We start from the raw sequence: 21,895 nt of genomic DNA on the forward strand, positions 1-21,895 counted from the left end.
CCCCCACGCCGAGGCCTCCTGGCTCACAGCAGTTGACTCAGAGTCAGAATCCACAGCCTGGGCTTTCTCGAAGGCCCCCACCATCCTGCCTAACCAGGAAGGCTCCGGCAGTGCTGAGCATCTCCTCCAGAAGCCGTCCCTGATCCTGCCAGAGCCCAGCTTCTCCCCCTGCACCTCCAGCCCCACAGCTGCATCTCTAGGGCAGCTGGAGTTCAAACGCCCCCAGGCCAGGGGCTTGGGCCTCCCCCCACAGGTCGGCAATAACCCAGATGATACGGATGCAAAGGGGAGTTTAAGCCATGCAGGTTCAGAGCCCCAACTGAGCAGCCACCAGCCCTGTTATGTTCCACGTGAGACTCCACCTCTCTGAGTCTTGGTGCTCTCCTCTAATAGATGGGGATGTAGTCATCCCAGTCCTAGTCCTGGGTCCTGGGAGCACTTAAAGGGTCCTTTCTTGGGAACCCTAAGGCTTGAAAGTCATCAGGGTGGCTCCCCCAAGAACTCATGGGGTATGTCTTGCCCACCCCTCACACACCGCATGTCAGCAGGACTTAGCAGAGGTGGGGTAAGGCGAGACAGGTCACATGGGCAGCCTGGGTGGTGACCTGGAGGGGGGGGTGTTGGAGCCCCAGCCTGCCCGCCCGCCCTCTGCATGGGCCCAGCAGGTACCAGGCGGAAGGAGCGGAGCACTGACAGGTTGCCCATGCGGGACAGGCCTAGTTCCATGAGGCTAAGGATGACGATGATGCTATCGAAGATGTTCCATCCCTGCTGGAAGTAGTAGTAGGGGTCAAAGGCGATAATCTTGAAGGTCATCTCTGCCGTGAAGATCCCCGTAAACACCTGAGGAGGGAGGGGGAAGGAGGGGATCCTGAGGTTTGGGCTGGACAGATCCGTCAGCCCAGCCAGGGGCATCGTGCTCTGGGATGGGCGGCCAGCTCTGACGGCACCCGGGCTCCTCATGGCCCTCTGCTTGGCTGACTCTGGACAGCCCTTCAAGGATGCTGCTTGTCTCCAAGTATGACAAAAGCCAGTCTGGCCATCAGGGACAGCCCAGCCAGCCCCACTGAGGGCTCTCGACTTTAGCCCTCAGGGACTCTGGGGGGCAGGAGGGGCCGAGGTGGGAAGTCACCTGACCCAGCCACAGACTCCTTCAAGCCCGCGTGTCCACAAGGAGGTCCCCCCTCCGCCACATTCCCATAAACACTCATGACCTCTCAGGCCTCCGTCCACACTGGAATGCCCTTCCTCCTCCTCATGGGGTGAGCTCCGCTCACCCTGGCAGTGCCAGTCTTTCTTTCTCTCTTTTTCTTGTAAAAAAACAAAAAATGACACAGAAAAGTAACCCAAAATAGAAAAAGAAACAATGTAACTTTCATGTTTCATGCAAACACCTGCAAACTTCCCGTGTGGCAGAAAATCAAACCAAATGAACCGGAACACTGCCCTCCCTCCCTCCCCCCACCCTTACCAGGCTTTGAGACAAGCGACAAGCTGAAAAGGGCACCTAACAGCTCCGTGCCAGGCAAACGGCTCTGGGGAGACGGTGGCTTTGGGCTTAGGTGGGTAACCGCACGGTGGCAGTTTCTCTGTGGGTGGAAGATGAGGCTCCCTGCAGGTTTACTGTCTCGGAAACCCTACGGACCAGTTCTGTTCTGTCCTTAAGGGCGGCCATGAATCAGAGGGCACTGGACAGCATAGGACAGATTCTTGAGAGGTAAAGGGTTCCAACCCGAATATTAAATCAAAAACCCAAACCAAACTCAGGGCCATTGAGTCCATGCCCGACTTGTAGCGACCCTACGGGGCAGGGTAGACAGAACTGCCCCTGTGGGTTTCCGAGACTGTAAAAGCCCTGTGTTTCTCCCTTGTAGCTGCTGGGGGGTTTTGAACTGCCAATCTTGTGGTTAGCAGCCCAGTGCGTAACCACTAAGCCACCAGGGTTCCTTTTAATAGTAACACAGCATACACAAATCAAGAAGAAGGAAAACCCAGAGAGACCAAAAAAAAAAAAGAGAGAGAGAGAAAAAAGGTGAACCTTGTCAAAAGACACACAGAAGGACATTCAACCTCCCTAGTCGTCACAGAGGCGAATGCTGACAGTCACAAGGCCAGGTCTCCCTGTCAGACTGGCACGCGTCAGCCTCCATGCAGACCCCGCGCGTCTCTGTTCCAGAGGGCTGGCTGACCTATTGCCGGCTGTCACGTGCCGATTCGAACTGATGGTGACTCAGTGTGCATCAGGGAAGAACTGGGCTCCCCGGGGTTTCCAGTGGTTTCTTTTTCATCGTCTGCCAGACCATTCTTCAGAGGCACCCTTGGGTGCAGTTGAACTCGCAACCTTCTAGTGAGCAGCCTGGCGCGCAGACCCTATTGAAACGGGCACTGAGGGAGGTGGAGTGGCTTGTGTGGTGTCCCTCAGCTAGTACGTTGAGGAGCCAGGTGGAGAACTCGGCGCTGCCACATTTATGACGTGGGGCAACCATCTCTGGAAACACTCCTAAGGTGGGCAGAGCCCGGAGGTCCAAGAGCCCACAGAGGGTGGGCAAAGAAGCCTGTTTCCTGGAGGAGGGCAGGGCTGCTGGGAAGTCGGGGGTCTGCACGGATGATGTTGCTAGCCGCCTGAGGAGCTGAGGGTCGAACTTGAGGACCCCAGGGTCTTCTGAAGGGGAGGGCTGAGGTCGGCGGCCCGAGGCACCCGGGCGTCAACTACTGTGAGGCCTGGCATCTGTGGGGGAGGAAGAGTCAAGGGCTCCTGGCGGAAGGAAATGTGCTGGGGGCTGCACCCATCTGGGAGAGAGGGCTCTGCTGGCTTCCCCAGCACCAGCCCTCTGCTCAGATGAGCCCCGGGGGAGGCAGACATGGCACCCAGGCCTTCAGCCGAGGGAAATGCTCCTGCACCAGAGGGGTCTCTGAGAGGATGAGGCCTAGACTTTGTAGCCCCAGGCCCGGTTCCTGGGCTGCCCTTCCCTCTGGAGAGCTGTCCCATTCCTAGCACTGCAGCCTGGGCCAGGACTTTCCACTCCTCTGAGCCCCCTCCAACTCTGTCTGTTCCAGTCACCTATGCTGGTCCCGCCTCAGGACCTTTGCACTGCCTTCCCGTGCATCATTCCAGCTCCCCGTTAACATCGCTCCCTCCCCTCGGGACTCCCCTCAAAACCGCTGAATGGGTGCTTCCTGACTGGGCCCCCGACTCCTTGTCCCTCTTCCTTCTTTTGTCCCCAGCAGCATTTCTCTGTCTTCCATCGCACCAGCCTACACATAGCACGTGGGGCTGTGTGTTTACTTCATGTTACAGCCCAGGAAGCCCTGTGCAGCAGCTCGCCTTGGTCCCCTAGGCTTGCTGTGGGTTGGAACTGACTCCAGGTCAACAGGCTTGGTTTGTGTATTTGCTGGTATTTGTCTGCCAAGGACCCTCTGGCTAGCCGGTGAGTTCTGCGAAGCAGAGACTCAGTTTTACCCCCTTAGGCCTCCCTGGAGGCACAGATGGTTAAGCGCTCAACGATTCATCAAAATGTTGGTGGATGGGATCCACCTAGAGCCGCGTTCTCAACCTGTGGGTCTCGACCCCTTTGGGGGTCAAACGGCCCTTTCCCAGGGGTCGCCTGATTCATAGCAGTTGCAAAATGACAGTGATGAAGTAGCAAACTAATTTTATGGTTCCGGGCGGTGGGGGTGGTCACCACAATACGAGGAACTGTATTAAAGGGTCTCAGCCTTAGGAAGGTTGAGAACCACTGACCTAGAGGCTCCTTGGAAGAAAGACTGAGCTTCCAAAAATCAGCTGGGAAAACCCTGGATGTTCTACTCCGAACATGTCAACTCACTAGGAGTCTGAGCTGAGTCAATAGCAACTGGCGTGGCTCTTATTCTGTCTCGCTTTATACCCAGCGAAGGAGCTCTGATGGAAAGTATGGGGCTCAGAACTGCAAGGTCAGCAGTTCAAAAATCGCCAGCAGCTCCTGAGGAGAAGGATGAGGCTGTCTGCTCCTGTGCAGGTGGACAGTCTTTGAGACCCCACATGGGATCATTATGAGCCAGAGTCAGAATGGGCTCAATGATAGTGGATTTAGCTTCCTTTACCCAGAAGAGGGCTTGGCACAGAGGCATCCACCCAGATGTGCTGGACAAATATACCAATGTTTGGAGGTCTTCTGTCCCACAGAGGTGGCTGGAGCCTCGCTCAGGGCACCCCTCCTTTGACCCTCTGGCCTCCCTGAACACCTGCCCAGGTGCCCGGGGTGGACGTGTTTTCTGGAAGGCCTGTTTGACCAGTTAATGAGTGCTAGTACTCAAGTCTAGGGAAGGGAGCTCAGGAAAGAGTCCCCACCCCTAGGGTGCCTGGGTGCCCCACCACTTAGGCAGCAAGACACCAGGTAGAGCTAGCAGCCTGGAACCAAAGGATGTAAGAAGCAGCTCTTGGGGAGCACCCTTGGGAGAGCCATAAACAACAACTCGCCCAGTACCAACACCATCTACATCACCTGGAAGCTCTTCAGAAGTGCAGATGCTCAGACCTGCTGAGCCACATTCTGCTTGTTGTCTCCCTTCCTGGGGGATCAGAGGTTCTGAAGAACGGCTTCAAGCAGTGGTTCTTACACCTGGCGTGCTTGAGAACCCCCCCGGGAAGTTGTAAAACCAGCGATGCCCACCTGGATCCTCCCGCTGGGATTCTAGTCCCACTGGACTGGAGTGTAGTTTAAAAAACCCGGGTACTGGGGTTTTTTAAAACTTCCCAGGTGATTCTAATGTGCGAACAAGCTTGAAAACCACTTCTTTTTTTTAGAAAACAGTTTTTGGCACTTCATCCACATGTCATACAATTAAATAATTCAGTCATATCAAGAGGAGTCCTATAGTCATCACCACAATCAATTCCAGAACATTTTCTTCTTCCCTGCGCTCATTATTATTTGTGTAATTATGATTATTATTTTGAAAACCATTTCTGAAATGTCAACGAATTTTGGTAGCAACCCTCCTTCCTTCTGGGAGCACCCAGACTTTGTGTCCAAAGTTTGGCAGTTTAAGACAGGCAGAGGGCTACTGGCAGACCCAGGGGTCTACCACTGTGAGATCTTGGGCCAGCTTCGTTATCTCCCTGAGCCTTGAATGTCCTCCTCTGTAAAATGGGAATATCCACAGGAGACTTCCAGGAGAGCTAAAAAGATGTAAATGATGCTATCTATACATGAGAGCGTAATTATGATGATTGCTGAGAGCAGCCGAGAGTCCGGCCCCGCACGGGGGCTGCTTACCAGATATAAACAGGCTCAACGGTGCTAGCCCTACCCTGGCACATGGAGACTGAGAGGTAGCTCCTGACAGGAGCTCCACAGGGCCATCATTGCTGATACTGGATTCCTGGGACATGAAAGTTCTTTGGAAGGCCCCAAACTCTCCTTGACCTTGCCATGTGTATCTAATGGGATCATATCTAATGGGCTCATACAGTATATGCTACAGACCTGCTATAGAAACACAATATTTTGTGAAGTCATTTCTGGCCAATGAAACATCATCTACAGTATCTTTTTTTTTTTTTGGCCTTAAGAGTTTGGACTACTTGGCTTTACAGATGTGCCACGAGTAATGGTGATCTCTTGCCCCCCTCTACTGAAAATATCGACATAATATATATCTTTCTATATAACATATTTTTAAAGCAACTGGTCCAATTATTAGGACAACATTTCTGGAAATGGAATTGCGTAGTCAGTGACTGTTTTGGAGGACTCTGACATGTACGGCTAAGCAATGGCCTGCTAACCTCAAAGTCGGCAGTTCAAACTCATCAACCGCCTCTTGGGAGAAAGAAGAGGCTATCTGCTCCCATGAAGGCTGACCGCTTTGGGAACGCTACAGAACAGTTCTACTCTGTCCTATAGGGCCACTATCAGTCAAAAACTACTTGATGGCAGAGAATGAGGTTTAGGGTGTATAAGCTACATAGGAATGGGTTCCTGCAACTAGCTATCTTCCATGCCAACTACCTTTTCCACTCCAGAAGGAGCAAGGCCATGTCGTAAATGTTTTCGTTGACACTGCTTTAGTTTCTGTAGACCCTCTTTTGTGAACTCGTTTGTTCCTGTCTTTTGCCTATTTTCCTATTAGAAAAACAACTCATTGCCATTGAGTCAACGCGGACTCATAGTGACCAGGGGGTTTCCGAGACTGTAACCGTTCACAGAAGTAGAAATCCCAGTCTTTCTCCTTCGGGCTGCTCGTGGTTTCCAACTGCCAGCTCTGTGGATTGTAGCCCAAGGTGTAACCACAATGGCACAGGGCATGCCCTTTTTTTTTTAAATTTAAAGAAATTTAAATATATGTATTAAGAATATAATTCCTTTGTCTACTATGTGCATCGCAATATAATATTACAAAATATTGTAATCAGATAGAAAATCATGCAATAATGGATGGGTACTGAGTTAGTTAATTGTGTCAGCCTGGCCAATAATCACATGTGGGGCTGGTTGAAAGGCGGAGGGATAAATGGGTGGTGAAGCCTCACCTTTCTAGTTCTCGGGTCTCTTGTTTTGTGATGGTTGCATCGGGTGCAGCTGCCTTAGCAGTTCCCTGCTTCAGCTTGCAAGATTGACTTCCTACAAGACATCCCCAAGGAGAAGCCACATGGACCTATCCTGATGCAGCCCTGGGTGCTGGAGCAGCCGTGTGGAGACCCCTGCTAGTGCTGAGATGCTTGTTCGTTCACTGACTCGGCTTTCCTCCTGCAGTCGGCATCATTGCCTCTGTTTTGTGAGGTGGAGGACTTTGTGGACTGGTGTTGGGTTAATGAGTTAATGTTGGACTTGTGGGCTTGGGCAGTATTGGGTTGGGATGTTTTTGTGATGCACATTTTCTTTACATAAAACTCTCGTATACATGAGTTGCTGTGGATTTGTTTCTCCAAAGTACCTAGACTAATACAGGTACCTTTGTACCCACCATCCTAAACCCAAACCTGTAACTCCTATCCAGTAGACTCTGATTCAGAGCAACCCTACAGGACGAAGCACCACTGCCCTATACGCTGTCTGAGGCGACAATCTTGACAAGAGCAAATGACTTGAGGGTTTGGTTCATGAAGTGGCTGGTGGTCCAAACACCTGATCTGTTGGTTAGCAGCCCAATGCTTAGTACCCCCTACCAAGCTGCCAGATATTCATATGTTGTCATATTTGCTCCAGAGCTTGTTTGAATTTTCATACATCAGGATAATGGCAAAGACTAAACCGGTATTTACTATCCTAGTGCTTTGCATATAGTTAATCATTTAGGCCTCACAATAACGCTACATGTATTATCATTATCCCTTACTTCACAGCTAAGGGAACACACACACAGAGGACAGGCTACTGACCACGTGGTCTTAACTATGCCCCATTACAGATGAAACTAAAGCCGCCCACATTAATCATCAGCCTGAATTTTATGCTTACATTCCTATGCATGTGTTTTTACTAGTTACAATGTATTAATAGGATAGCATTTTTGCATGGTGTTAAGCTTTATATAACTGAATTGTGCTATGTTGAGTATGTTAGTTCTCCTGGCAACATGTTTATGAGGTATGTCCATATGGCCCATGTACATGTAGAATGACCAAACTCATTCTAGTTGTGTACAGTATTTTATTCTATGAATATACTACAATTTATCCATTGAAAAAATAGATGATGGACATTTAAGCTGCTTCCAATTTTCTTCTATGATTCACACAATGCTGCAACGAACGTTCTTGTACATGTCTCCTGGTTCAGATACGTGATATTCTCTCAAGAACACACACACACACACACACACACACACACACACACACACACACACACACACGATGACACTTTCCCTTGTAGAATATGCACAAGTGAGATTTACACACACTCTTATAAAGTATGTACGCATCCACATGGCTCCTCATTCGTGCCAGTATCAGGATAACAGAACGGTAAGATGGGGACATTATCTACCTCATACTAAGAAGTTTTGGTGCAAAGACTGGAAAGTGGGCCAGAACAACAGAAAACGTTTGGGTGTTTATTTTTCACTCTTTTATTGGTGAGGAATTGCATCCTAGTCTTAACATTTCATCTCCGCCCTGTGCTTCTTTTATGTTTCTCTTCATCTGAATGTTCTCTTCTGTGATTTGCCGTCATTTCCTTTTCCCATTGTTGTGGTTGTGTTTTGGTTGGAACCATCAACCTGTCTGCCAGCTAGCAGCTGAATGCTTAACCATTTGGGCCACCGGGGCCCTATTAAAATGTATGCTCTGAATTCCATATCTTTTTAGTTAAATATTTTTGAAAACACTGATTTCCAGTGTATGGTGGTGGTTTCCCTTTGTTTACAGTATTCTTTCTGGTATATACACATATATTCTAAATTTAATATAAGTACATTTAGCAATGTTTTCTTTCATAATAAAAACTTTTTGAATTGTTGAGTAAGTTGGTTTTCTCTATTGAATTTTTGCTTTTTATTAATTTCTGTTGATATTCCAAATTTTCTTTAACTTTCTTTTTCTAACTACTTGGACCTAATACTTGTTTCGTTCATTTTCAACTTTGCTTGTCTTTTAGTATATACTTTAGGCAATATGTTTCCCTCTAATTACGGCATTTGCTGTAACTAAAGTATTTAAATTATTTCTAAAGTATATTTAGAAGTGATTTTTGGTTTCTACCTTACAAATTTGGGTAGACCAGAGGATGTATACTGGTACAGATAAGAACTGGAAACACAGGGAATCCAGGACAGATAAACCCCTCAGGTCCAATAATGTGAGTAGCGATACCAGGAGGATAAGGGAAGGTGGGGCATGAAGAGGTAACCAATCACAAGGATCTACATATAACCCCCTCCCTGGTGGATGGACAACAGAAAAGTGGGTGAAGGGAGACGTCGGACAGCTTAAGATATGACAAAATAATAATAATTTATAAATTATTAAGGGTTCATGAGGGAGGAAGAGTGGGGGAGGGAGGGGAAAAATGAGGAGCTGATACCAAGGGCTCAAGTTGAAAGAAAATGATTTGAAAATGGTGATGGCAACAAATGTACAAATGTGCTCGACACAATGGATGTATGTATGGATTGCGATAAGAGTTGTATGAGACCCCAATAAAATGATTAAAAAAACGAAGAAGAAGTGAATTTTGGTACTAGTTTTCTTTCCATTATGAAGATCCATATGACATCTTTTCTTTTCATCTAGAAGTATATTTGAAATCTTAAAAGATTCATCCTCTGCCTTTTATTTCTAATTTAACTGCACAAAGGAGACTGAGGCTACATGATACCCAGTCTATGGCATCTGTTGAGACTTGCCTGGAGACATAAACGTGACCATTTTGTAAATGGTCTGTGTATATTTTCTCTAGTGGTTGGATGCATTAGCTCAAGTTTTTTATTTCTGTTGTTCAGGTCCTCTATAATTTTTGCTAATCTTTCATCAGCTTGATCCATTAATTACCAAGAGTGATATGTTAAAAATCCCTCACTGAGACTGTGGAGTTGTTGATTTTCCCTTATTGTTTTCCTTACATATTTTGAGGCTATATAATTTGGTGCATGCAAGATGAGAGTTGTTACATATTCCTGGCAAATTGTTCCTTTTGCTTTTATGTTGTGGACCTCTTTATTCCTCAATAATACTTTTTTATTTTGTTCAATATTAATATAAATATATCAATTTCTTTATGATAATATTTGTCTATATACCTTTTCCACCCCCTTTTCTTCACTCTCCTTGGAGTACTGTAAATACCAATATAGCTATATTTTGTTTCTTTAATGAGCTGACCATCTGTCTTTTAGCTAGTGACTTTAGTCTACCTCCAATTATCATGATTTCTGATCATCTGAATTCATGGCTACATTTTATTTTGTTTTTCTGATTTTTAAATGTCGTTTACTTTCTCATTTCCTGCCTTCTATTAGATTACATTTTAAAAAATTCTCCATTTTCTGTTCCAGGGAGTTGGCAATTAGGATAGACTATTTATAACCCTTTAGTAGCCATTACACAGAGGCTTAAAGTAATAGTTGAAAGTAATTAATGCTTACATTCTGTGGTAGTTACATAATCTGCTGTCAATTTGAGAGGATTAAGAGTGAAGGGGTGGCGTTTAGCCTGTCAATCTGGTGGCAGTTTGATGACCTCATTTGGAGGCGTTAAAGAGTTAAATAGCTTGCTGGAGGGAGGATGCAGGTTCAGTTTCTATGAGACATTCTTGTTGACAAGCCACATGGAGACAGGCTGATGGCAGAGTCTTGGACTTGGAGAAGCCCTGTGGAGACCCCTGCCAGCACTGAGATGCTCACAGTGCCACTGGATCCACAAGACATCCCACCCAATGACCTGTGATCATCCTGCACTTGGCATCATTGCATGTGTTTTGTGAGTCTGAAGAGGACTTTATAGATTGGTATTGGACATATGGGCTAATTGATCTGGACTGGGCTGGGATGTTTTCTCAATATTCACTTGCTCTTGTATATAAAGCTCTTTCCTATACACATGAATGTCTATGAATTTGTTTCTCTAGTTCACCCAGACTAACACACCTTCCTATCTTACATGTAATTATTGCCCAGTATTTTTAGTCTACCTTTTCGTACCCTTAAATTAGTCCTCATTATTTTAAATAGTCAATACTCATTTTAACGTTAGTTAAACCCACTTCAGTGCATTCTTTAATTACAGATCTTTCTTCAGCGATCATTTGTTTCTCGAGAAATCTAACCTCTCGTCTTGAAGTACAATCCTGAGTGGCTTTAAGGGGACAATCTGTTTGTGGCACACTCTTTTGGTTTTTGTTTCAGAACATCGTGGTTTACACGTCTCCTTTTGAATGGCACGTTGGCTGGGGAAGGAACCCAAGGTTACCCAGTGTCTTCTCCGGGCACTTTACAGTTATCAGTCCACTGCTTTCTGGATCCGACTGACGCTAGTGTGGGGTCTCTCATTCATCTGATTGTTGTTCCTTAGTAGATACACTTTCTTCCTTTCTGTTTCGTTGCTTTATGATGTCTTTGCCTTTGGTGTTCAAGAGATTCATCACGACACATCTAGATAGATTTATTCTCATTTTTCCTGCTAGGGACGTATTGTAATTCCTGAATCCAAGTGTTTATTTCTTTCATCAGTTCTGCTATTCTCTCTTTAAATATTCCCTTGCCCTCGTTTCCTCTGGTAACTTCTATAGCTGTGACTGACCTTCTTGTTCAACTCCATGCCGCTTGGCCTTTACGCCATGTATTCCACCTCTCCGTCTCTATGAACTGCATTCTGGGAGTCTCCCTCAGCTCTTAGCTTATATTCTCTTCACTCTCCCCTAGCTGTAATTAATTTGCTATTTATTTGGTACATTGAGATTTTATTTCCAGTGACTACATTTTTCACTTTCAGAGACTTTATTGGTTCCTTTTCAAAGCTGTCTTCTTTTTGTGTTTTAATTATCTTTTCTCCTCTTAAGTCATTATAAATATTCATGTTTTAAAATTAAAATTTTTTAAAAAATATTCATGTTTTAACATCGCTAGTGAGCAGCTCTGTGATGTGGCATTCTTAGGGAGATAAGCCTGATTTTGTGTGTGAGCGTGTGTATTCTTGTTCGTGTTGGACAAATAATATTACCTTGTATGTTTTGTAATCTGGGGAATCCAGCTTGGCTTAGATAAATGTTATGTCTTGTCAGAGAATTTTTGTTTCAGCCTCTTTCTGAGTCCTCAAGATATCCCATTAGGATTATTTTATTTTTAAAATTTGGGAGGCACAAGTTCCAAGAACACTTAAGACTAAATCTGACCTCCAGTTGTGGGGAAGGGCATAGCTACCTATTACACTTTCTCTCGGTTCTTCGAAGTTACTATCTATTGCTCTCTGAGTTCTGTAGAAGCTACTATGAGGCCACAAACTTCCAGAGTTACATTTGCTTGTGTGTTTCGTTCTCCTCTACACTCTTCTGTATACTTTCTCCCATGACAGGGTGTGGGTTAGGGTTTGGTGCTGTGGATAGCCGTTTTGATGAAGTTTTGGTCATACCCACATGAACCCACTCAGTTCCAACCCCTCTGCCTAACAACGTGCTGTTGAATACAGAACTAAAGCCCACAGATGAACAGAATTTCCAACCTACCTCCCGGACCCTCACAGTAACTGTCCCCCTAAACTAGGACAACTACAGACTTGGTTTACATGTTTATTGCTATGGGTTTTGACTCCTATGTGTTTGGCACTTGGAGATTTGTCCTACTCTCTTGGGAAATAGTTATGCATTTTAAAGAACATTTTCTATGCTTCATGTATTATTTTTAATTCTTTCATAGTGGGAGGTTTTTAAGGTTTTCTTGTCCATAATATCACTAGAACCAGAAGACTCGTTTGCCCTTTATCTCTGTTTAAACAATGGGCTGGCATTTAGTCAAATCTATCAATTAGATCCTTCATGGAATGTGTGTATTCAGTGATATGCCTCTACCAAGATTTATTTACCAATGCTGATTATAATGACTTCTTTTATAACTAAATACTTAAGCCACTTAGAATATATTAAATGCAAGAAAACACATTTTTACTTATGAGCAATAAACCTGTCCAAACAGAACAAAGTATAGCTATAGCCCAGCTACATGACCTGTTACCAATAACTGAGCCACAAGAGTAACACATCTGCAATTCAATCAAAACTTAATGATCCAGCGAAGCCAGCAGGGCAATTCATCACACTTGACTTGCTGCTCAATCCAGCCCAACAGCCACATTCCAATGAAACCGTACTTGACGGAAGCCTTACATAAGCATCATCTGAAGGCCACCCAATGTGTGTCAGGAACAACTGTGCTTTGAGGCTCTGATAGAGTGAAATACAGCTTTCCCTTCGGTTTGTGTATAGAAGAGGGGGGCGTGTAGGATTAAAGCGAACGCTATTTGTGAAAAGGTTTAAATAGACTTTGCAAAGAACTATCTAGAGCTCTAGGTTTAAAGTATGGAGAGGAGACAATCTTCATAACTCTACAGTGTGGGAGACTTGTCTGCCAGTCCTGTGGGTGTTCCTGAGCCAGTGGACCCAAGACAAGCTGGCTCTGTAGCCGGTGAGCTTAAATCAGAGGGATAGAGGCCCTCCTCGCCCCACCACCTCTCAGCACTGACCCCGAAGCTCCTTCCTGAGACTACAGGGAGACCTTGGAGAAGAACTGACTTGTGTGTTTGACTGGATGGGGCCGACAGGGCTCCTGCAAGTCTAGTTTTGTCACCACAGCCTTATCCTCTCTGAGCCTCAGTTTCCCCACATAAGAGAGGCAGGATTTGATTCAATCTCCATTCCAAAAAAAAAAAAAAAAATCAGACCAAAAGTCTAGATCTTCTGGCTTTAGGGGTTAGTCTCTCTAATAACAACAATGACAACGGTAACCACAGCTACCCTTTATTTTGAGCATTTATTGCTTATCCAACTCTGAGCCAGGCACATTACAGACATTATCTTATTCCGTCCTCATTAGTTTCCTCTGAGGCTGATACTGTCATACTAATTTCACATTGATTGAATTTAACAAATACTCATTGTACCAATTACTCGGTAATTGGCTTGAGGTCACGTAGTAAGCGCTGAGTCAGACTTTAAACTCAGTTCTGTTTACTCACTCTACCCATCCATCAGACTTTGCACCGACCACCCCTCATTCAGCAGCCACCCATCCCTTTCTCCCAGCCCAGAAGCATGGGGGGTGGGTGGGTGGGGGGGCCGCTAATAACTCTGCCATCTCCGTCAGTAAGCAGGCTGTCTCTGCATGCACTACCCCTCACCACCCGCAACCCACCTGAGAATTGCAAACTCTCATGTCCACCCATTTCAGGCTGGTCCCAATGCGCCCGCTGTTTTTCAGCCCCTAGACATCCTCCTAAACCTTGATCTCCAACCTGCATCCCAGTTCCCCTCTCTCTCAGCTCCTGAAAAAGCTGACTCGGAGACATTCTCTTACGAGAGGCCTTCATGGTAAATGCCCACTTTCCTAAGATCCCTTTGTGCTCAGGGTCCCTCCTCCCTTACCCATGCAGGGACCTTCCCGGCGGGGGTGCCCATTGGTGAGTCAGCTGCCAGAGGCCCTTACCAGGTTCCCGACCTGCAGCATTTCCTCGAACTCCGTGGTCATGTTGTAGTGCTCCAAGGCCATAAAGAGCGTGTTGAGCACGATGCACATGGTGATGGTGAGGTCCGCGAACGGGTCCATGACCATGAACTTCACCCCCTGCTTGATGGACATCCACAGTGGGCAGCACTCCCAGACCAGGTAGCGCTGGGCAAAGCGGTTCCAGCATGGCGGGCACTTGCGGTGGGACTCCTCCAACTCTGAGAAGGGCCGGGGGAACAAGCTTTAGTTGAGTGGCCCCCGTCTCTAACCGACGGTGTTCTTGGGCTGCTACGGGACAGGGAGATGACGGGAGGCGCAGGGAGGAAGAGGGGGAGTGAGCTCTCTTCTGGCTCCTGACCCTGGAAAGATGAGAGAAGGGGGACACAGGGATTGGAGACCAGGGGGCATGCGAGGATCAGTGAGAGATGGGCTGGCTTGAGGCCTGGGCCCCCCACAGACAAAGGATGCTCACGTGTGGGGGCACATGTGTGAAGTGGGAAGGATAAGGAACGGATGCCCCGGGAAGCAGAGGTAGCCACAGATGTGGACATCTGGGATGTTTCAGGACATTTGGGGTGTATCCAGAAGACATATGTCTGGGGCAGACGGGAACAAGATAGCGGAGTTCCAAACTCAGACTGGAGCAGATGTGCTAGACAGACATGGGATGCTTGCTGGGATAGAGCCAGGAGCTAGGAAACAGAGCTAGGAGAGGCTGGGAAGAGGCTAAAACAGGAAGGGGGTGTTTAGGACCAAGGACGGAGTAACGTGCTAAGAGGACGGGCGGTGGGAATGGTTGGAGAGGCTGACGATGGTGAGACCTCATCTCGCCTACCTTGGACATGTTGTCAGGTAGGACCAGCCCCTGAAGAAGGACATCATGCTTGCTTGGGAGGTTAGTGAGAAAGAGGAAGGCCCTTAAGGAGCCAGCTGACACAGTGGCTGTGACAATGGGCTGGAGCCTAGCAAGGGTCTTGAGGGTGGCCCCAGGCCTGGCAGGTTGCTGTCTGTGGTCTGTAGGTGGCAATTGGGAACTGACTGGAGAGTAACTCAGGGCAACAACCACCCGTGGATGTTAACAAATTGGGGACAGAATGTCTCCTGTTATGTGAAAGAGGGCCTATGGGTGGGGTGGGGGCGGGTAGGATGCCCTTTTAACCCTAATCACTTTGAGATCTACAAAGAGCAGAATGATATGCAAAATTTAAAAAATGTGCTTGAATCAATGGATGGATGGATGGTGATAAGAGCTGTCAGAGCCCCCAATAAAATGATTAAAAACAAAAAGAAAGAAAGAAACCCAGAAGCAGTTCTACCCTGTCCTACGGGGTCTGAATGGACTTGACCGCAGTAGGTTTGAGATTTTAACAAGAGAGAATAGTTAAGTTCCTATATTTTACTAATGAAAAGTGTCCCCTTGCGAACGCAAAACAAAGAAATGGAACACACTGCTACCGAGGCGATGCAGACGCATCGGACCGTATACAGCGCAGGCGGGGAAACGGCCCTGGGAGTTTCGGAGCCTGTAACTGTCCACGGGAGTAGAAAGCCTGTCTTTCTCCCGAGGAGCCAGTGGTGGTTTCGAACTCGCGGATTGCCACCCAGGGCAGCGCACAGGAGCACACAAGTGGGGGACGACTGAAGCCCTGTGGGCATCACCAAGGGAGGGAGAGAAGCCGAAGATGACCAGAACCTTGATCCAGATTCAGGGGAGAGAAGGGGGCTGGGGTGGGAGGGCAGGAGGGAGTGGGTGGGTGGAAAGAGAGAGAGAGAGACCCTCTCAGAGTTGGGATCCTCCTTTTTCAGCCTTCCACCCTCCTGAACTGTGAGAAAATAAACTTCTGTTTGTTCGAGTCACCCCGCGTGTGGTATTTCAGTCATAGGAGACACTGGGCCCAGCTGGGCAGACCCCATGTGGGGGAGGCCGGGCCGCAGCCGGGGGGACTGACCTTCCAGCGCACTGGTGAGGATGCTGACTGCACTGAGGGCCCGCTGTCGCTCTCCGGGCTCCTCGAAGCCGTCCACGCCCGGGGCCTGGGGGGTCAGCATCTGGGGCCCGCCTGGCTCCTCCGAAGGTGTGGTCTGTGTGCAACCAGGCAGTCTGTGTCAGCAGGGGGCGGCAGTCCTGCCTTAGAGCCTAGTTCTGCCGGGCTCCCTGGGACTGGCTCAGACTCAGGCCATGGAGGCCAACGGGGCAGGGACGGAGACAGAATGGGGATCTTGATGGGACACTGGAGGCCGGGCTGCTTCATGTCCAACTCCCTCCCAGCCAACACCCCTACCCCCACCCACCCAACCCAGCCACGCTCAGCCCTGCCCGCTTCCCTTTGCCTCCCCACCTCTCACCAGGGTGACTACTAAGTGTGGCCAGGGTCCCTGCAGGAACGAAGTTTTTCTCTCCACCAGGCCCTCCCTGGGCAGATGCTGCCACGAATATTAATACATGCAAAAAATGATCTGGGAGTCTTAATTGACCACAAGTTCCCCAGAGGCCAGGGCACCAAGAAGCTGGGAGAGAGGGGGAAACACAAAACAACCCAGCATGCTCTATTGGGACATTAATAGAAACATAAAGCACTGAGGCTTCGCCGCGGCTCGGGGAGCTTTTGTGGAGGCAGGCTGGCTGTATCCACCAAGAAAAATGTTTACATTGGCCCTGCAGTTGCTCATCTGGTAATCTAACTTCATAAATAATTACACATGTGCACCAAAAATACGGGGACCGTGATGCTCGCTGCGGCACATCCCCTACTACTATCAAAATGGGCCTCAATCAATCAATAGGGAGAATGTGAACATCAGTGATGGATGTGCTTCCACTCTGGATGAGAGCTCAGGAGAGACAGAGAGAGAGAGACCGGGAGTGCGGGGGAGGGGGGGATGGGGACTGGCCCACACAGGCTCCCTGGACACAGCAGCAAGACCAATGGTTTGATGGAGAAACAGGAAAAAGATTTGCTCAAATGGCTATCCCTGGGGAATGGGATGGCACAGGAGGGGAAGGCAAGGGTACGGTTCACGGTTCATGCTGTGCACGGTTGGATGCCGTTCAGCGCACGCGCACCGTTCTTGTGTGTCAAGGGCTGAAACAGAGGTGTAGCTTACCCTGGTGAAGGGCCGTGGCAGGCAGGCAGGCAGGCTTTCTCTGGGCTTATAGGGAACCCCCTGCAGAATCAAGGGAGGCCCCCAAAGCCTCGACATCAACAGGGCTATGTGCCCGGGCTGGGCTGATGGGCTCAGGAGGGCACAATTTGGGGTGCACAGTGTCTGCAGGGCTACCCAGCCAGGCAGAGCTGGGTCTGGGGTGGGCTTCAGAGAGGCTGAGGCCGAGCTTTGGTGTCTGCTCACTGCTGTCACTCCAGCGCCTCGCCCACTGCCTAGTGCCTAGTGCCCGGTGCGTCTGCCAGGCATGAGACACACATGGGGCAGATGAACGAGTCAGCTGGCACGCTTGGGTTAGACAGCACTTCTCAACCTGAAGGTCGCAACCCCTTTGGGGGTCGAACGACCCTTCACAGGGGTCGCCCGATTCATCACAGTAGCAAAATGACAGTGATGAAGTAGCAACAAAAATAATGTTATGGTTGGGGGGTGGTCACCACAACATGAGGAACTGTCTTAAAGGGTCATGACATTAGGAAGGTTGAGAACCACTGGGTTAGGACTTCCAGCTCTGCCTCTGGAGTTGTCCATTGCCCAAGGGGGACAGGGATGAAGGCCTGCCATGTGGAGGGAGAGAAGTATCCTCACGGAGCCTGCTGGAAACCAGGCAGCTGGACACAGGCAGGGGTCAAAACACATCTTCCTCCTATGGCCTGAAAACCACCAGAAACCAAACCGCTGGTCCTGGAGTGAATCCGCACTTGTTGTGACCCTGGAGGCTGGAGCAGAACTGCTGCGGGGGGTTTCTCTGATGGCAGCCCCATCTTTCAGGGGATCGAAACCTCCCACCTTTAGCATGGCAGCCAAGTGCTTTAACCGCAGCGCCACCAGGATCCTTCCTCCTGGCCCCACATCTTGATAATGATACACGAGCTGTCTATTGGGCTGGCCCTCCCTGGCTACCTCTGTGCTGATGAAGTCCCACAGCGTTGCAACCGTGGGCGCTGAGGTACCAATTGGGAGGCAGGGACAGGAAGGGACGGGCCGTGGTACACAGGCTCACTCTGGGGAGGAGTCAATTCCACGGCACCTAACACAGCAACTGTGTTCTGTAAGGAGGCCTGTGGCACCCTGGACTGAGCACTGGGCTGTCAGCTGAAAGGTTGATGGTTCCAATCCACCAAGTGCTCTGTGGGAGAAAGATGAGGCTGTCTGCGCCCATAACGAGTTTCAGCCGCCAGGGCAGTTCTACGCTGTCTTATAGGGTGCCTGCGAGTTGGAATCAACGCGGTGGGGGTGGGCTGATGTGTCTGTAACGGGGACAGTCAAGAACATCCTCTGGGGAAGGCCCACTCACTGGCCACCGAAGCACAGCAGCAAGTGCAAGAGTCTGTGGTTGCTGCCAACAGTCATGGGCTGGCTGCCAACTCGAAGGTTAAACGTTCCAGGTTGACACAGAGGCACCTTAGAAGAAAGGCCTGAGGGCTGACTTCCTAACACTCAGCCCTCCGACCCTCCCCCACTGTGGAGCACAGATCCATGGTGACACACGTGGGCTGGGGGACCTCTGGGACAGACCCCCGAGTTTTGTTTTCAGACTGGGAACCGGGCAGAGATGCCTCACTGGGAGCCCTGGTGGAAGCAGAGACAGGCAATCCCCCGGGCCCACCGCCTGGTAAATCTGGTAAATCGTTTTAACTTTCCACGCGCCTCCATCTAATTCCTTTAACTTTGCAAATGACCTTGCCATGGCCTGCTAATCCCTTTAAGGTTACAAATGGGCCCCCCCCCCCCCCCCAGAAGGGAGAATGGGTGCAGTCAGAATTCCGGGTAATGAAGTGTTTGAACTTGGCTCCCACCCGACCTGGGCAGCACAATGAGATGATTTTCCCCCCTAATGCGATTAGGAAATTGTATTAGTGCCCCAGCTGCTGCTGCGAGCCGAGCCCAAGGGGCTGAGGCTCTGGAGGGGCAGGGAGCTCGGTGGGGTGTGGAGTTCCTAAGGGGCCATGTACCCCCCACTTGAGGGATGGGGCTTTCAGGGGCAATGGCTATCTCTTGCTGACCCCGCCCCCTGCGCCATCCCTAGAACCCATCCTCCATCCTCCATTTCCTGTTCCAAAGGAGATGAGCACCCCCTCCCCGCTCCATACTTTGCAGCATACTCCGAGTCTTAACTTCTTCCCGCAGACTAGTAAAAGTATGGAGAATAACAATCATGCCTGGAATGTGAGCCAAGCCCTGCTCTGGGCCCTGGACCTATGTTAACCCCTCGGTCCTCTCCACAAGTTTCACAGAGAGTGACACCCCAGGCAGAGAGTCCTTGAAAGACCGGACCAGCATCTGTGTGTGAGGGATCACAGTACTGCACATCCTACTGAGTCCCGGTTCCTGGCACCAAACCCACGGATCCGGGGTCGGACTTCCACTACGGACAAAAGGATGCCTGAATGGACGGGCAGAAGGACAGGTGTTCTTAAGGAGACGGCACCTGCAGGAGCCTCCAGTATGTCCAAGGAGGAGCACGCTGTGCCCAGGGGCCTCTGTGAGCATCTGAACCAGCCAGACTTGCTATGAACAACTGGGCGTGGCACCATGGGCAACATCCAGGGACTGAGGGGCCAGGAGACTGGCCAGCCGGCACCATGCCCCATGGCAAGGAAGTGCAGGTGTCTGGGCTGGAACGAAGCTGGCAATCGGTCTGTGCATCCTCTCTCTGGTCCTACCAGCCCCCTTCTTGGTCATGTTCCCCCAGCTCTGTGTTGGCTTCCTCAGCATCATATCTGTCCCACCACCTCCCTGCAGGGGGCCCGAGAGTCTGAGCCATCCAGTCGGCCTTGTCCTGGGCAGGCTGCCCTGGACACGCTGAGGGAGCAGGGGGCAGGAGGGACACCAAATGGTTGGCTGGCCAGTCATTGGCCTGTCACCTGATTGCCAACAGAATGAATGCTTCCCTTCCATGACCTTTCTGACAATGACCCCACCTCCACTACTTCCCTCTGCTCCCTCTGCTCTGGCCACACCACCCCTCTGACATCTCCTCCCACCATGGGCCCCTGACCCTCTGCCTCAGGGCCTTTGCACCAGCTGTTCATATTCACTGTCACAGAGTTGATTCCAGGTTTCCAAGATAGTCACTATGGGACCAGACAGGCTCATCTTTCTCCCTCAGAGCAGCTGGTGGTTTAGAACTGCTGACCTTGCGTTAGCGGCCCAACGCATAACCCACTAGGCCACCAAGGCTCCTTTGCATTAGACCCTCCTGTAGAAAACAGGCTTCCTCCAAATGACTGTCAAAGCAACGTCATGATGACACTCTGAAGACATCAGCATCCACCCTTACATGCCCAGGTCTGCCCCGAGGGCTTCACCTGCCGGAACTGTTTCCAAGGATCCTGGAGAGACCTGGGTCACAGCAAAGTGTCAAAATGTGCCCCCAGGTGTGAGCTGGGACCCAAACCCAGTTGGTTTTCAGAGCCTGGGTACTGACCACTCCTCTATCCCCCTCAGCTTTAGCAAGTAGCCTGGCTCTGCCCAGATCTCCTGCAGGCCTAGGCTGGGCTGGCCCGCCCACCTCGCACATGGTGGCCTGGGCTTATGCTGATGATTTACAAGTTGGTAACATACTAAACTATTTCCAACTTGGTGAGTAATTTGTCCCCAAACCAAGCTACTGCCATTGAGTCAGTGCCAACCCACAGAGGCACTATAGTAGAGGACAAGGCAGAAACTGCTCATAGGACTCCCAAGGCCGTGCAGCACCCAGCAGACTGCCACACCTGTCTCCACTGAGCCACTGGCAGATTTGAACCGCCCATCTTGTGGTTAGCGGGGGTGGGGCACATCCAGCCTTAGGGCCGGATAAAATTAAAAACCAAACTCACTGCATTGAGTCTGTTCTGATTCATAGTGGTGACCCTATCGGGCAGGGTAAGAACTGCCCCTGTGGGTTTCCCCAGGCTGCCACTCTTCATGGGAGTAGAAACCTTTGTATTTCTCCTGGGGAGAAATGTATTTCTCCTGGTTTACAACTGCTCACCGTGTGGTTAGCAGCGTGACCACTATGCCACCAGGGCCCTCGGGCCAAGAAAGACATCCAAAATCATCCATACCAGCTAACATCACATGCCTCACCAAAGAGAGGCTGCTCTAACCATCACATTAGGGGTGAGTTAATGAAATGTTTGACTCCTATAGCCTGCGAATGATGTGATAATGCCCCTCAGCAGAAAGTAGATCCCACCCCTGCTCCCTAACCAGGCTGGCCTTTGTCCCAGGATGCTGGCCCTGAATTGTCCACAATCCAGCCACTCAAAGCCCCCAAACAAAAACCTTACTGCCATTGAGTCAATTATCTCACAGAGACCCCAAAAGACAGAGTAGAGCTGCCCCCGTGGGTTTCCTAGACAGTATCTCTTCCCTGCAGCAGAAAGCCTCATCTTTCTCCCAAAGTGCAGCTTGGTGGGTTCGAACTGCTGATCTTGTCCAACTGCTCAACACATAACCACCAAGACCCCTGATCCTGCAACTAGCCAGGGATAGCACACCAGGGTGGCCCACAGCACCGCCTCGTCTGTGCCTCCTTGCGGTGGATCCTGACAGGACAGTAGAACCGCCCTACATGGTTTCCTAGGCTGTTGTCTTCACAGGGGTCGATCAG

General features: G+C 49.6%; 1 protein-coding gene across 9 annotated transcripts in view; it reads right to left on the reverse strand.

The window, feature by feature from the left end:
* Positions 1–21,895, reverse strand: part of SCN5A (sodium voltage-gated channel alpha subunit 5) — a 90,694-nt gene that overhangs the window by 37,355 nt on the left and 31,444 nt on the right. For all 9 annotated transcript variants that reach the window (XM_045294986.1, XM_004708573.2, XM_045294984.1 and 6 more), the window contains exons 12-14: positions 16,083–16,215; positions 14,113–14,351; positions 670–843 (exon numbers count right to left, since the gene is read on the reverse strand). In XM_045294986.1, the coding sequence (XP_045150921.1) occupies positions 670–843; positions 14,113–14,351; positions 16,083–16,215 (546 nt within the window). The remainder of the gene's footprint in view (positions 1–669; positions 844–14,112; positions 14,352–16,082; positions 16,216–21,895) is intronic.

The sequence above is a fragment of the Echinops telfairi genome, unplaced genomic scaffold, assembly GCF_000313985.2.
Source record: "Echinops telfairi isolate 266 unplaced genomic scaffold, ASM31398v2 ScPeMD7_4225;HRSCAF=4972, whole genome shotgun sequence".
NCBI classification, from domain to species: Eukaryota; Metazoa; Chordata; class Mammalia; order Afrosoricida; family Tenrecidae; genus Echinops; species Echinops telfairi.